Genomic DNA, 13,309 nt, shown 5'->3' with positions numbered 1-13,309 from the left:
ATCACTCTGTGGGAACTAATGTTTGTAATTCAGCCTTTCCCAGCTGGAGTTGCTGCGTGGGCTGGTGCAGGAACTCTGGCTATGGATGAGGGAAAGGTAGTTCACAGCTTCTTCAGACTCCCACTGCAGGAGCTGGTAACACACGGTCTGGAGGTGGATCACCATGGAAATGAGGAGATTGAGACAGTGCCCTATACCTAGTGTAGCTTAAATAAGACCTCTAACTTTGAAACAAGAACTGCAGCCCTTGGAAGGACATTAAAACTGACTGAGCAGTGTGGAGCTGGGAGAGGTGCCTCTGTTTGGGAGGGGACTGGAGCACACATGGAAACACAACAGACTCAGGCTGTGATCTGTATCTCTTTTGTCAGCAATTGTTGAGAACATGGCAGAGTTCCGGCCAGAAATGTGTACGGAAGCTGCGCAGCAGGGCCTCGTGCAATGGTTGCTCAAGAGACTGAAGGTGAGTTTATTCCCCTTTCATCCTTCAATAATAAGCAACAAGCCAGTGACCTAGAAACTGCTGCGCCTGAGGTGGTGTCTGGCATAAATACCAAAGGCCCAGGGCTAGTAGTCACTCTTCCATTTAATGCAGATTTCACAGTCCCTTCAATTTCTCCTTCCCTTCCACTCCCAACACCTGTGAGGGCAATAGATTTCAAGCCTTCCCTCTTCCAGCCTGGAAAATGTGCCTCTTGAATTTTTTTGTGGAGCACCAAAAATCGGTGCTTTTGTATGCTAGCACCTGTGCATGGGGCTTAGGGAGTCTGTGGGCAAGTGTTCCAATTTGAGTCTCAGGCCTGGTCTACACTATGCGTTTAAACCGATTTTACCAGTGTTAAACCGATTTAACGGTGCACCCGTCCACACTACGAGACCCTTTATATCGATATAAAGGGCTCTTTATATTGGTTTCTGTACTCCTCCCCAACGAGAGGAGTAGCGCTAAAGTCGGTATTACCATATTGGATTAGGGTTAATGTGGCCGCAAATCGACGGTATTAGCCTCCAGGGGGTTTCCTACAGTGCACCACTGTGACTGCTCTGGACAGCAATCTGAACTCAGATGCAGTGGCCTGGTAAACAGGAAAAGCCCCGCAAACTTTTGAATTACATTTCCTGTTTGCCCAGTGTGGAGCTCTGATCAGCACGGGTGGCGATGCAGTCCCAAATCCAAAAAGAGCTCCAGCATGGACCGTACGGGAGATACTGGATCTGATCGCTGTATGGGGAGACAAATCTGTTCTATCAGAGCTCCGTTACAGAAGACGAAATGCCAAAGCTTTTGAAAAAAATCTCCAGGCTACACAGTGCTGTGTGACAAGCGTAACGGAAAGCCAAAGAATCAAATGGACGCTCATGGAGGGAGGGAGGGAGTACTGAGGACTCCAGCTATCCCACAGTCCACAGCAGTCTCCGAAAACTATTTGCATTCTTGGCTGAGTTCCCAGTATCTGTAGGTTCAAACACTTTGTCCAGTGTGGTTCAGGGTATAGCTCATCAATTTACTCCCTCCCCCCCTACCCACGTGAAAGAAAAGGGAAAGAAATCATTTCTTGACTTTTTTCAGTGTCACCCTATGTCTACTGAATGCTGGTGGTAGACGCGATGCTGCAGCAGTGAAGAGCAGTATCCGCTCCTCTCCCCTCCCTGGTGGCAGATGGTACAATATGACTGCTATCCGTCGTCGTCATCAGCCCGTGAGTGCTCCTGGCTGGCCTCAGGTGAGGTCGGCTGGGGGCGCCTGGGTAAAAATAGGAATGATTCCTGGTCATTCCCAGTAGATATTACAGAACGGCTGGTAACCGTCCTCATCATAGCAACTGGGGCTGAGCTCCATCAGCCCCCTCCCTTTCCTGTGTAAAGAAAAGATTCTGTACTGCCTGGACTATCATAGCAGCAGGATGCTGGGCTCCTCTCCTCCGCACCGCTTAATGTCCTGCCTGGACTGTCATAGCACCAGGAGGCTGCCTCCCCCTCATTTTATCTCACTAACAAGTCACTGTTTCTTATTCCTGTATTCTTTATAACTTCATCACACAAATGGGGGGACACTGCCACAGTAGCCCAGGAAGGTTGGGGGAGGAGGGAAGCAATGGGTGGGGATTTTTCAGGGGCACCCCCCGTGAATGGCATGTAGCTCATCATTTCTGCGGGATCTGACACGGAGCAGCTGTGCTCTCTGATACACTGGTTCTCTAGCACGCTTGCCCCATATTCTAGGCAATACTGACTATTTTTAGAAACCATAAAGGAGGGATTGACTTGGGGAGTGATTCCCAGTTTTGCCTTTGCACCCCGGCCGACCTCAGCCAGGAGCACCCATGATAGCAGCAGATGATACAGAATGACTGAAACCATAAAGGAGGGATTGACTTGGGGAGTGATTCCCAGTTTTGCCTTTGCACCCTGGCCGACCTCAGCCAGGGGCACCCATGATAGCAGCAGACGATACAGAACGACTGATAACCATCTCTGCTATCATGCAAAAGCAAACGAATGCTGCTGTGTAGTGCTGCAGTAACACCTCTGTTAGCGGCATCCAGTACACATACGGTGACAGTAAAAAAAAAAAAAAAAAAAAAAAAAAAAAAATGCTCAACAGGCTCCATGGTTGCCATGCTATGGCGTTTGCCAGGGCAATCCAGGGAAAAAGGGTGCGAAATGATTGTCTGCTGTTGTTTTCCTGGAGGAAGGAATGAGTGATGACATTTACCCAGAACCACCTGCGACAATGATTTTTGCCCCATCAGGAACTGGGATCTCAACCCAGAATTCCAAGGGGCGGGGGAGACTGCGGGAACTATGGGATAGCTACAGAATAGCTACCCACAGTGCAACGCTCCGGAAGTCGACGCTAGCCTCGGACCATGGACGCACACCGCCGAATTAATGTGCTTAGTATGGCCACGTGCACTCGACTTTATACAATCTGTTTTATAAAACCGGTTTATGTAAAATCGGAATAATCCCGTAGTGTAGACGTACCCTCAGGCTGGTAGAGTGTCTGTAATAATTTGTGTTTTCGGAGACTTTGCTTTTGTTTGTTTCTTGTGTGTTCTGTTTGGTAAATATGGCCCTGATCCTGCAATGAGAACCATGTAGATCAACCCTTCTGCCAACAGGGCTCTGCGTGGGTGGTGTAGTCCACCCTGGTGTCCGCAATTGCAGGATCGGGGCCTATGTTAGTAATTTTCACTTGTTAAGACTCCACACTCCCTTGTGTGCAACTATTAGGATGTGGTGGGGAATGTTCTCTGAATCAGAAGGGTCTGTGTTTTTGTTTTGATTACACTGTTGCCAATAAATAAGCCCAGACCATTGGTACCACATGTTAATGTTCTCTGCTGTCATTATGCTCTAGCAAGCACTTGTCTTCTGAGTCACGCATGTTCCTCCTGGTAATGCTGGTGGACAAGTAAAGAAAAGGCAGCCTTGTTGGCTGCTTCTGCAAAAAAAAAAAAAACAAAAAAAAACCAGTAGGGGGGAGGAGGGAGAAATAAATTCATCAAAGGAAGAGCCAAGTACTTAATCCTTTGCATGCCAAGGAGTGTTTGGCCAAGACCCACCTTGGGCTGGGGTAAGTTTAAGAAGGGTTCAGTGCTTGGATGCCCACAAGGAGAATGCTGAGATGTTGTTAACCTTGAAGAGTCTATTGAAAACAATGACGAATGCATGAAAACATCCTGTATGAAATAGCAGGTGAGTTTCCCTTAAAAAGGGGGTTGTGGGGATGCTGCTGCAGCCAGTAAGTTAACAGCCCTATTCATATGCTGAGGATGTGCTAGTGGTCAAGTCCTTGCCTTTGTGGTGGTTGAAAATTAGCACCTCTAGCGGTGGAGAACCTCCTCCTCTCTCCCCTCCACCCCAGAACACCTTAGTAGTCAAAAGGCAACTGAACCACAAAATATATTCCACCAGTTGCATAAGTCTGCAAATGTTCCTCTGTGTCCCTTACATAGTCGTTAGCAGAAGTAACCTATAATTTCTGACTGCAGGTGGTAACATAATTGTTTCTTTTGGCTAAAAACAAACAAACAAAAAAAAGTAAAGCTAATTGTATTCCAGGCAGGTATGTACTAAATGCAGACCTCCTCTCTGCTATGTAATTACTCTGACAGCTGAAAGACTTAGAAACTTAGGAAAGCAAAATAATCACCACTTGGATTCCCCTGGTTAGTGCAGCCAGACGTGACCGCTGACAGGCTGGCAAGCCTGGTGCTGAAGGCAGGCATTGTCTTCATTCTGACATGTTTTAATTTCTGCGGGGCATAAGTGCAATGCGATCAGGCAGTGTTTGCTTTTGTTTACAGCTTTCATTGTAGGAAGGTGCACACTAATCAAATTTCATTCAGTGACCTTTGCTTTTGGCGATACTTGGCTGATTTGAACGTTTCTGCCCCCGCAGACACACGCCTGCCCCATCCCATTGCTTCAGTGTTGAATGGGAAATACTTTCCTTGCTTTGTGTGGGCTTTGGTTCCCTCTTCTGTGTGTCAGTGAGCGAGCCCTCAGGCTGTCAGTTTTCATAGATTATATTAGGATTCACAGTCCTCGAGAGCATCCTGCTGATTTATTCCCCGAATGCATTCAGGCTTTTTTTGAGCCAAGTGCGTTATCCCTTTGCATGCAAACAGACGTGCTGGTCCAGAACCACGTCGTGGGCTGGGATAAGCAGAGGAAGTCTTCATCCAGTCAGCACCTGCAAGCAGAATCTTGTTTTTCCCAAGAAGTGGCGTTGGTGAGTTAGTAGATAGTGCTGGTTCCAGGAGAAGAGTGTTAGGCCAGTGCCTCAACATGTGATAAGGGCTCTGCTGCGGGAGGTCCCATCCTCAGGAGGAGATGTTGGACAAAGGCTCTGGCCAGAGATCTCTAAAGAGACCTGGCTCTTTCACAAAAGTAAAGATATGTGAACTCTGGTTTCCTGACTGATTTCTAACTTGGTTACTTGCATTCTGGCCACCAAAACGCCCTCAAGGGCAGAAGTTATATTTACTTCCTCATAAAAATTGTATTGGGTTGCTAGTGTGTAGTGTGTGTATCACCCAGGAGCGTGGGTCAGACACAGACTGTTATTTCCTAGGGCCTGTCTCACCAGGAAGTGGGAATGCCCTGATTTCATTAGTTCCTCTTACAGATGGCCCAGACTGGCTGCCATGCTCCATCTCCAGAGCTGGCAGACGATTGGTATGAAGAGCTGCAGTCTGTAGAGCGCTTTGGGATCTTTCTGGGGAAAAGGCTTAGTGGAAACAGTACATTGGTGCCCCTTGATGCATCCTACTGCTCGTTATTGGCACCAGATATTAGTCTCTTGTTCTCTCTGATGTGGCAACAGACTGAGATGATTGGTGCAGACAACACCTTGCGTGGTGACTGCTCCCTTAGTGAAGCTGCAGGTAGCCGTGTGTGGCAGGCAGAGTGTGGCTGGTGACAAACACTATTTTAAACCTAACCCTTTTTGCGGTACTGCTTTTTTCTCTGTGTACAAGGGAAGATTAATGGCCAGGCAGTGGAAAGTAAAAGCCTAAAGGAGGCTTCCTGTTTTGTAAATGCCTTTAGTGAACTGACCCACATTAGTGCTTCTGAACTGTTCCCTCCAATGAAACTGCTCGGTAGGTAAAACTGGGGGGTTGAGCACGATTCGTGATCCCAGTCCAAGGGTCTTGCCTTTCTTCCAAGGAAAAGAGTTCCAGGCTGTTCACTTTCATCGGATCTGAGTGAGTGCAGTGTTCGTGCAAGGTGTGGGATTGAGCCCCAAGCCCTGATACAGTCTGGGCCGGGGCAGTGCCAGAGTCTTGCATGCTGCCCTGCTTGATGCATCTCAGTCCTTCGTCCGGGTGTGTGAGGTCAGTGTTTGCCACTGGGTAGCTTTACTGCGATTCAGTTGACCCTAATTCAGTTCCTGGTGAGGTGGGTATAGATTGTTCATACTGGGATGAGGATACGTGTGTACAGACCTATGTATAATCTTTATTTCTGTAAGTGGGTATGGAAAATCTGTCATAACACATTTCTCCCTGTATGTGCCCAGTGGCAGGCCATGTTTGTAGACTTTCCAAGCCTGCTGCCAGGCATACTTCCTTACACAAGCTTTTGCCTCTGAGGATGTTGGCAGGGATCAGAGTTGATTTGATTGTTTGTTTTTTTTTAAATCAGTGAGAAGAATTAATTTTTTTCTTGGCACTGATTCAGACTATAAGATTATTGCTGTTTTGTGTTTTGTTTTAAGCGTTGCTCATGTGTTGCGTGATCTGCTTATCACGTTCTCTAAATCAAAATAAACACCCAGAGCAGTGCCCCTGAGGGGTTTCTCATCCTTGTTTTTTCCAACAGGCAAAGATGCCTTTTGATGCCAACAAGCTGTACTGCAGTGAGGTGCTGGCCATTCTGCTCCAGAATAATGATGGTGAGATGCAGCTCTGGTATTGATATTCTGTTAGGATAGGATCCAGACTTGTTTCAGATCATGACAGCACTCTTCTGCCTTTGGCTTCCCCTTGCTTTCTCTCTCTCTGCAGGTTTTGTACTCTGTCAAGCTGTATTGATTTTGTTTGCTGATGTATCCGTGTTAGACGGCTGTAAAATCTGACAGTTAGCTTCATTTTTTCCTCTCTTTTTTTTCCCCCTCTAGACAACAGGGAATTGCTGGGGGAGCTGGATGGGATCGATGTGCTGCTTCAGCAGTTGTCTGTGAGTAATTCATATGCTTCTGGTCTGCCACTGAGAGACTCACTGATTGGGGCTGAAAATAGTGATGAGCAAAAATAGTAGCAGGAGTGGAACAGATGCTCGGTATTGTTCTGTCTTGGCAGCTTGTGTACATTGTTGCATTATAATGCTCACTCTTCAGCACTTTCATAGTACTTTATTAACTTCCACCCTCCAAAACAGGTGGGGGTTGTCCCCATTTTAGAGATGTGAGTACTGAGGCACGACAGAAGTTAATGGTTCACCTAAAGCTACATCAAGACTTGGAGGTAAAGTGAGGATTAGAACTCGGGTGCTCCTGGCATCCTCTGCTCAGTGCACTAGACTGCATTGCCTCTTTGCCCTTTTAAGGGGGTTTACTCAGCTTTGTATCCTTAACTACTACTTGTTCGCTGAAGTGACGGTGACGTGTGTGGGTAAGGTCTAGGGTCAGGCTTATATTTGCTTTACTCAACAACTGCTTCTGGTGTTCACTATCAAGGACTCTTCAGCTGTATCGTAGTCATTGAGGCTTGCATACAGAGAAGGGTTGAGGAAGAAATTAAGCAAAAAACCAGGAGTAAAGACTAGTGACAAAAGGGGAGGCCTTGTCTTTGGGGTGCAGAAGAAAAAAAATCATAGGAAAAACTAACAATTATGTGGAATTGTTGGGCAGAGGCTGGTTGGGAGGAGGTCAGGAATGGCATAAGTGACTATTGAGGGATGCTAGTGGGGTGGTGGTAGGTTGGCTATTTGAAGTGATCATAGATTTCGTTAGTATAAAGAAGAGGTCATCTGAGCACACAGTTAGCAGCAGTTGTGCCTCTGGTAATCAGCTGTATCCTCACGGCACTGTAGGTCAGGTAACCAACCTGTTTCCATTTTTCCACACCCTCCTGTTGTGCTTTTGATTACATCTCATTTGCTAGCAGCCATTTGGGCCATGGCAATAACAGTCCGTCATGCCAAATGGAATGAGAGAGGCGCAGAGATATGGGGGTAATGCACCGAGAGGGTGGTTGCTACCATCACAGTTGCAGGCTTATGCAAAATTGTAATTTACAAGTTAAACTCTGAAGCTTTGCCCTGCGAAATTTGTGTTTGATGTTAATTTGTGTTTGATGTCAGTGTTCATATGCAACCAAGTAAGGGCTTACGTTTTTTTTGCCCCCTTTGGCATGCAGGTGTTTAAACGACACAATCCAAGCACGGCCGAGGAGCAGGAAATGATGGAGAACCTGTTTGATTCTCTCTGTTCCTGTCTTATGCTGAGCTCCAACCGAGATCGCTTCCTGAAGGGGGAGGGGCTACAGCTGATGAACCTCATGCTCAGGTACATATCTGACTACTTGATCTCATTCACACTTAACCAGAACAACACATGCACCTTGCGTCCGGACACCTCTGTCCTCATGCTCTGCCTCTTCTGTCCAGCAGCGTCAACAAGTACAACCACTAGTGAAACAAATTGAGTGGTGTCTCCCTGCCATCTGGTTGCTAAATGCACCTGTAATCCATCCAGGTACTAGTCTGGAGGACACATTCCTATTTGGGTGATACCCCCTTGTCCCAACGCAATACTCCCCTTTGATCTAGCCAGAGATTCTTAATGTGCTTGTTTCTCCATCCAGTCCCCTTTATCACATCTGAATATCTCACTGATATAATGCTCCGTCCCTGATAGTTCTATGTAACAATCCCAGTTCTGAATTTTATGCAAAAAGTGATTTTCTTTTTTAAATTTATTTTTTTGGGTGAAACTTCCCCTAGTAAGGCATTACTGAGATAAAGTAGCTGCTGGAAGATGCAAGTATAATTCTGTCCTGGAAAACCAGGTGAAAGAACACTATAGGTCAATCCGCTAACCCACTAAGAATTTGGACTCCAACAAAAACAGACTACAGGTTGTGGGGGCCTCTGAACAGAGTGCTTTTCCTTGTATCCAGATGTTATCCTCGCAACATTGATTGACCAGGTTGGTAAGGGTGTTTTTGTGAAAGCTGAGGTGAAACTGCTTTTGGGAAATGAATATAAATGTGCATTTCCTATCCATGCACGTTTTGTGTCACACCGTAACTCTCCAGTCCTCCTCCTCCTCCCCTCTATGCTGGTGAAGTGTATCTGCTCTGACTTGACTTGGGCTCTGCCCAAGCCTCACAATTGCATGTTGAGTAGGCTCTCTGTCCAGTTCTGCCTGGTGTGCTGAGCTGCCTGTGGAGGCTGCTAGCAAATTCCAATGAGAAATGATGTATTCCTGCAGTGTATGGCTGGGTAATGTGCAGCAATGGGGAGCTGAATAAATATCCAGAAACGTGGATTGTTCAGATAGGAATGCTGTGTTTTCTTAAGGCTAATTAAAGAAAAGCTCCAAAGCCAAGGACAAGGGGGAAGCCTCCCTCTGCCTCTAGGTTGTTTCTAATACTAAATGGCTAAGCTAGTCTTGCGGAACTAAATATCTGGAGTACTTGTGCCATGTGGGTGGGAATTACCATTTGAATTTTTAATGGATTTTTTCCCTTGTTTGGACTGCGATGTTTACCATCTTCTTCACCAGGATCCTAGCTGGAATGTTACGACGAGGGGAAAATTTTTCCCTTGAGACTTTTTTCTTTTTTTAGTGGCCATAAAGGAGCAATGAAGGGCAAAGCACAATTAAACTGCCATCAACATCTGTGGTGTTGCTGCAGTCTGGGAAAGGAGTTGCAGTTTTGGAAATATGGCTCCTCACCCGAAGTGGTGAAAGAGGAAAAGTGGGACTTATCAAAGCTTGAGCAGGGCTCTGGATTGCACATTAGTCGATGATAAAGGGGACTGGATTGCTTGTGGGGCAGAGCCTTGAACTATTCAAATCCAGTGCAGGTCAGCAGCAGCCAGAAGTCATTGTCGTCTGGCTGTTTGACTGGGCAACAGGAATTGTTGTTCTGCCTGATTCCTTCTAGACAGATGTTCACATCCCCAAACCACCATCACATGTGGCATTGATTTGTCTCCTTGTTGCACGTTTCAGAGGGAGCAGTGACTAGCTGGGCCTGGAAAGAGAACTACTCACCGCTCACCAAAAGTGGTTCCTGTCGGTCAAGGTTAAAGGCACCGAGTGGGAGCTTTTATTGCTGTCATCTGTGCTGTCTGTTCTGTTCCACTTTCTATGGGCTGGGAGTCCGACCCTCTCACTAACAGTAAAATAATTACTTCTCTCTTAAAGGATACGAAAGAACTTGAACATACTCAGTTCACTCTTTCTGTGCTGCGGACATGTCCTTTGATTCCCATTTCTAATGCATGTTTCTTAACACCTTTTTGGTATGGGTTTTTTTTTCAAGGCTGTCAAGCGATTAAAAAAATTAATTGTGATTAATCATGTGATTAAACAATAATAGAATATTGTTTATTTAAATATTTTACAGTATACAGTGCTCACTTTATTTATTATTGATTGCAAATATTTGCACTGTAAAAAACCAAAAATATTTTTCAGTTCACGTAATACAAGTACTGCAGTGCAATCTCTTTATCATGAAAGTTGAACTTACAAACATAGAATTATGTAAAGAAAAAAATTGTTTTTTAATGCAATGTAAAACTTTAGAGTCTATAAGTCCACTCAGTCCTGCTTCTTGTTTAGCCAGTCGCTCAGACATACAAGTTTGTTTACATTTGCAGGAGATAATGCTGCCCTCTTCTTGTTTACAATGTCACCTGAAAGTGAGAACAGGCATTTGCATGGCACTTTTGTAGCTGGCGTTGCAAGGTATTTGTGTCAGATGCGCTAAAGATTCATATGGTCCCTTCATGTTTCAACCACCATTCTGGAGGACAAGTGTCCATGCTGATGACACACGCAGGGGGGAGGAGGGACATGATAGGGCTCAGGACGGAGGGAGCTTGCTGTCAGCAGCTGCTGTCTCAACTTGCTGATCTACTTAAAAAGGCAGTGTATTTAAAGTGGGGTCAGCGTACTTAAAGGGGCAATCCACATCTCTCACACACAAGGTGTGTGTCTGTTTCTCTCTGCCATGCTGTTTCCGCTCCCTCCATTCGTGCTGCTGTGTAGTGTGAGGCTACATTAACAACGTGTTAACCCTTGAGGGCTGAGCCAAGTGCTAGTTCATCATTTAGCAGTAAGGCATTCCCTGGGAAATATTCCCACTCCCCCCCCCCCCTTCCCTTCCACCCTCTGATTCCACCACCTCAACCAGGCTTCACAATCATCATTGCTGTGTACAGTATTAAATTGTTTAAAACTTATACTGTGCATATGTGTGTGTAGTAGTCTTTTGTCTGGAGAAAAATATTTCCCTGGAACCTAACCCCCCCCCATTTACAATAATTCTTATGGGGAAATTGGATTCGCTTAACATTGTTTTGCTTAAAGTAGCATTTTTCAGGAACATAACTACAACATTAAGCGATGAGTTACTGTACACTATATCCACTGGATCCCCATAGTCCACATACTTGTTGACCCCCTCAGAGAATTCTAGTAGATTGGTGAGGCATGATTTCCCTTTACAAAAACCATTTTGACTATTCCTCAACAAATTATGTTCATCTATGTGTCTGACAATTTTGTTCTTTACTAAGTTTCAACCAGTTTGCCTGGTACTGAAGTCAGGTTTAGTGGCCTGTAATTGCCGGGGTCACCTCTGGAGCCCTTTTTAAAAAGTGGTGTCATGTTAGCTATCCTCCAGTCATTTGGTACAGAAGCTGATTTAAATGATAGGTTACAGACTACAGTTAGTAGTCCTGCAATTTCACATTTGAGTTCCTTCAGAATTCTTGGGTGAAGACCACCTGGTCCTGGTGACTTATTACTCTTTAGTTTATCAATTTGTTCCAAAATCTCCTCTAATGATACCTCACTCTGAAACAGTTCCTCAGATTTGTCACTAAAAGGAATGGGTCAGGTTTGGGAATCTCCCTCACATCCTCAAGCATGAAGACCAATGCAAAGAGTTCATTTAGCTTCTCCATAATGGCCTTATCGTCCAAGAGATCTGCAACCTTTGCACCAGGCAGGCCAGTCACCATACGATTCCCCTGGGGTGGGATAGCTCACTGGTTTGAGCACTGGCCTGCTAATCCCAGGGTTGTGAGTCCAGTCGTTGAGGGGGCCATTTAGGGATCTGGGGCAAAATCAGTACTTGATCCTGCTAGTGAAGGCAGAGGGCTGGACTCGATGACCGTTCAATGTCCCTTCTGGTTCTGTGAGATAGGTATAGCTCCATATATTATGGTAGCATTCTCTGAAATGCTCCTCCAGTTCAGCCACCCTGGTCTCCAAAGCCCATACACGGTCTCTGAGGGCCAGGAGCACCTTGCACCAAACGCACACGTACGCCATCTGCCCATAGGGCAGGTAATCATACATGCTGCATTGGGTGCAATTAACTGGCTTGCCCCCACTCTGTTGCTGGACTTCTGACTGCATGCTCTTCATATTCCTGGAGCTGGGTCCTTTGTTGTTGTTGTTGTTTTTTTGTTTTTCCAGGGGGTGTTTTTTAGCTTAAGTTTGAAGAAGTTTAAGAAATGTTAAGTGTATGTATTCCCCCTCCCTCTACACCTGCCCAAGGTCTAACAAGTCCCAAGTTGTTCTAACATGTTTCACTCACCTGGTGTGGGAGAGAGGAGAGCTAGGTAGGAATGTTCTGTGGCTTGACTCCTGGCTATTTCCTAGGCGCAAGTTCCATTCTTTGTCTAGTGCATGTTAGCAGGTGTGTGTCACTGGTGTAACTGCTCCATTAGTGAGATCATCTATCCAGAGCTGCCAGACAGTGTGGTGGCCTTCAGCTGAATGGTTAGCTTAGCAGATAAAGTGACCCAAGAGACTCCCAGGGATGACACAGGAATGAAAACAGGTCTGGGTTACTTATGCTGAGATTTAAGGCTGTATATCCACCAGCAAAGGAAACTTGCACCTTGTGTGAAGTTATTCTCTCACTTCCCTTGGGGACTACGCAAGCCTCCATCTACTCTCCCATTGAATAGCAACTATAGTCAGTGCCGAGTGCCTTCAGTTAATGGATTTTTAAGTGACACATTCAACAAAAACTGAGCAAATGTTCTTATTAAAGCAGAGCTGAAATTGATTTTCAGACTTTATATACTGGGCCTCTATATGATACATCTTTATTCTGTTTAACTAAATGGATGCTGAAATGTTGCACAGGGTTAATATAGTTAAAGTTACAAATAAAAGGCCTGGCGAATCAAAGCAGAGTGACACAGGAAGGCTATTCCATATGGCAAGAACTGCAGAGAAAGTTCTTGTGCTGACAATGGCAAGAGTAGCTGATGAAAGGAGGGAGCAAACAAGAAATAGTCAATGCACATGAGGCAACTGTTTCAGTAATGATGGCAGTTTTGAACTGAGCCCTGAATTAATGGGGAGCCAGCAGTGGTATTCAAAGAGAGGCCTGCGGTGGGCATCGCCCTTTGTATGTGTGGGAAGATGGGTGGCAGTATTCTGCTCTTGAAGTCTGTGATCTCTATCTGGGGCATGGGGGGTCATTGAGATGGGAGTTGCACCAGTCAGATCAGGAGGAGATAGAGGCCTGGATGAGCACTTCAGCAGAGGGGCAGATGGCTGATATTGCAGAGGTGGGGATAAACAGATTTGCAAAAA

The 13,309-nt window shown here is 45.7% G+C and overlaps 1 protein-coding gene across 1 annotated transcript in view; it reads left to right on the top strand.

Moving 5' to 3' along the window:
• CTNNBL1 (catenin beta like 1) overlaps positions 1-13,309 on the top strand; it is a 99,285-nt gene that overhangs the window by 32,829 nt on the left and 53,147 nt on the right. Inside the window, exons 7-10 of the mRNA XM_050917728.1 lie at positions 372-463; positions 6,334-6,406; positions 6,632-6,690; positions 7,872-8,020. Of these exons, the coding sequence (XP_050773685.1) occupies positions 372-463; positions 6,334-6,406; positions 6,632-6,690; positions 7,872-8,020 (373 nt within the window). The remainder of the gene's footprint in view (positions 1-371; positions 464-6,333; positions 6,407-6,631; positions 6,691-7,871; positions 8,021-13,309) is intronic.

Source organism: Gopherus flavomarginatus, chromosome 11, assembly GCF_025201925.1.
Source record: "Gopherus flavomarginatus isolate rGopFla2 chromosome 11, rGopFla2.mat.asm, whole genome shotgun sequence".
Lineage (NCBI taxonomy): Eukaryota > Metazoa > Chordata > Testudines > Testudinidae > Gopherus > Gopherus flavomarginatus.
The sequence above is the reverse complement of the archived record's forward strand: the minus strand, read 5'-3'. Positions and strand labels throughout refer to the sequence as shown.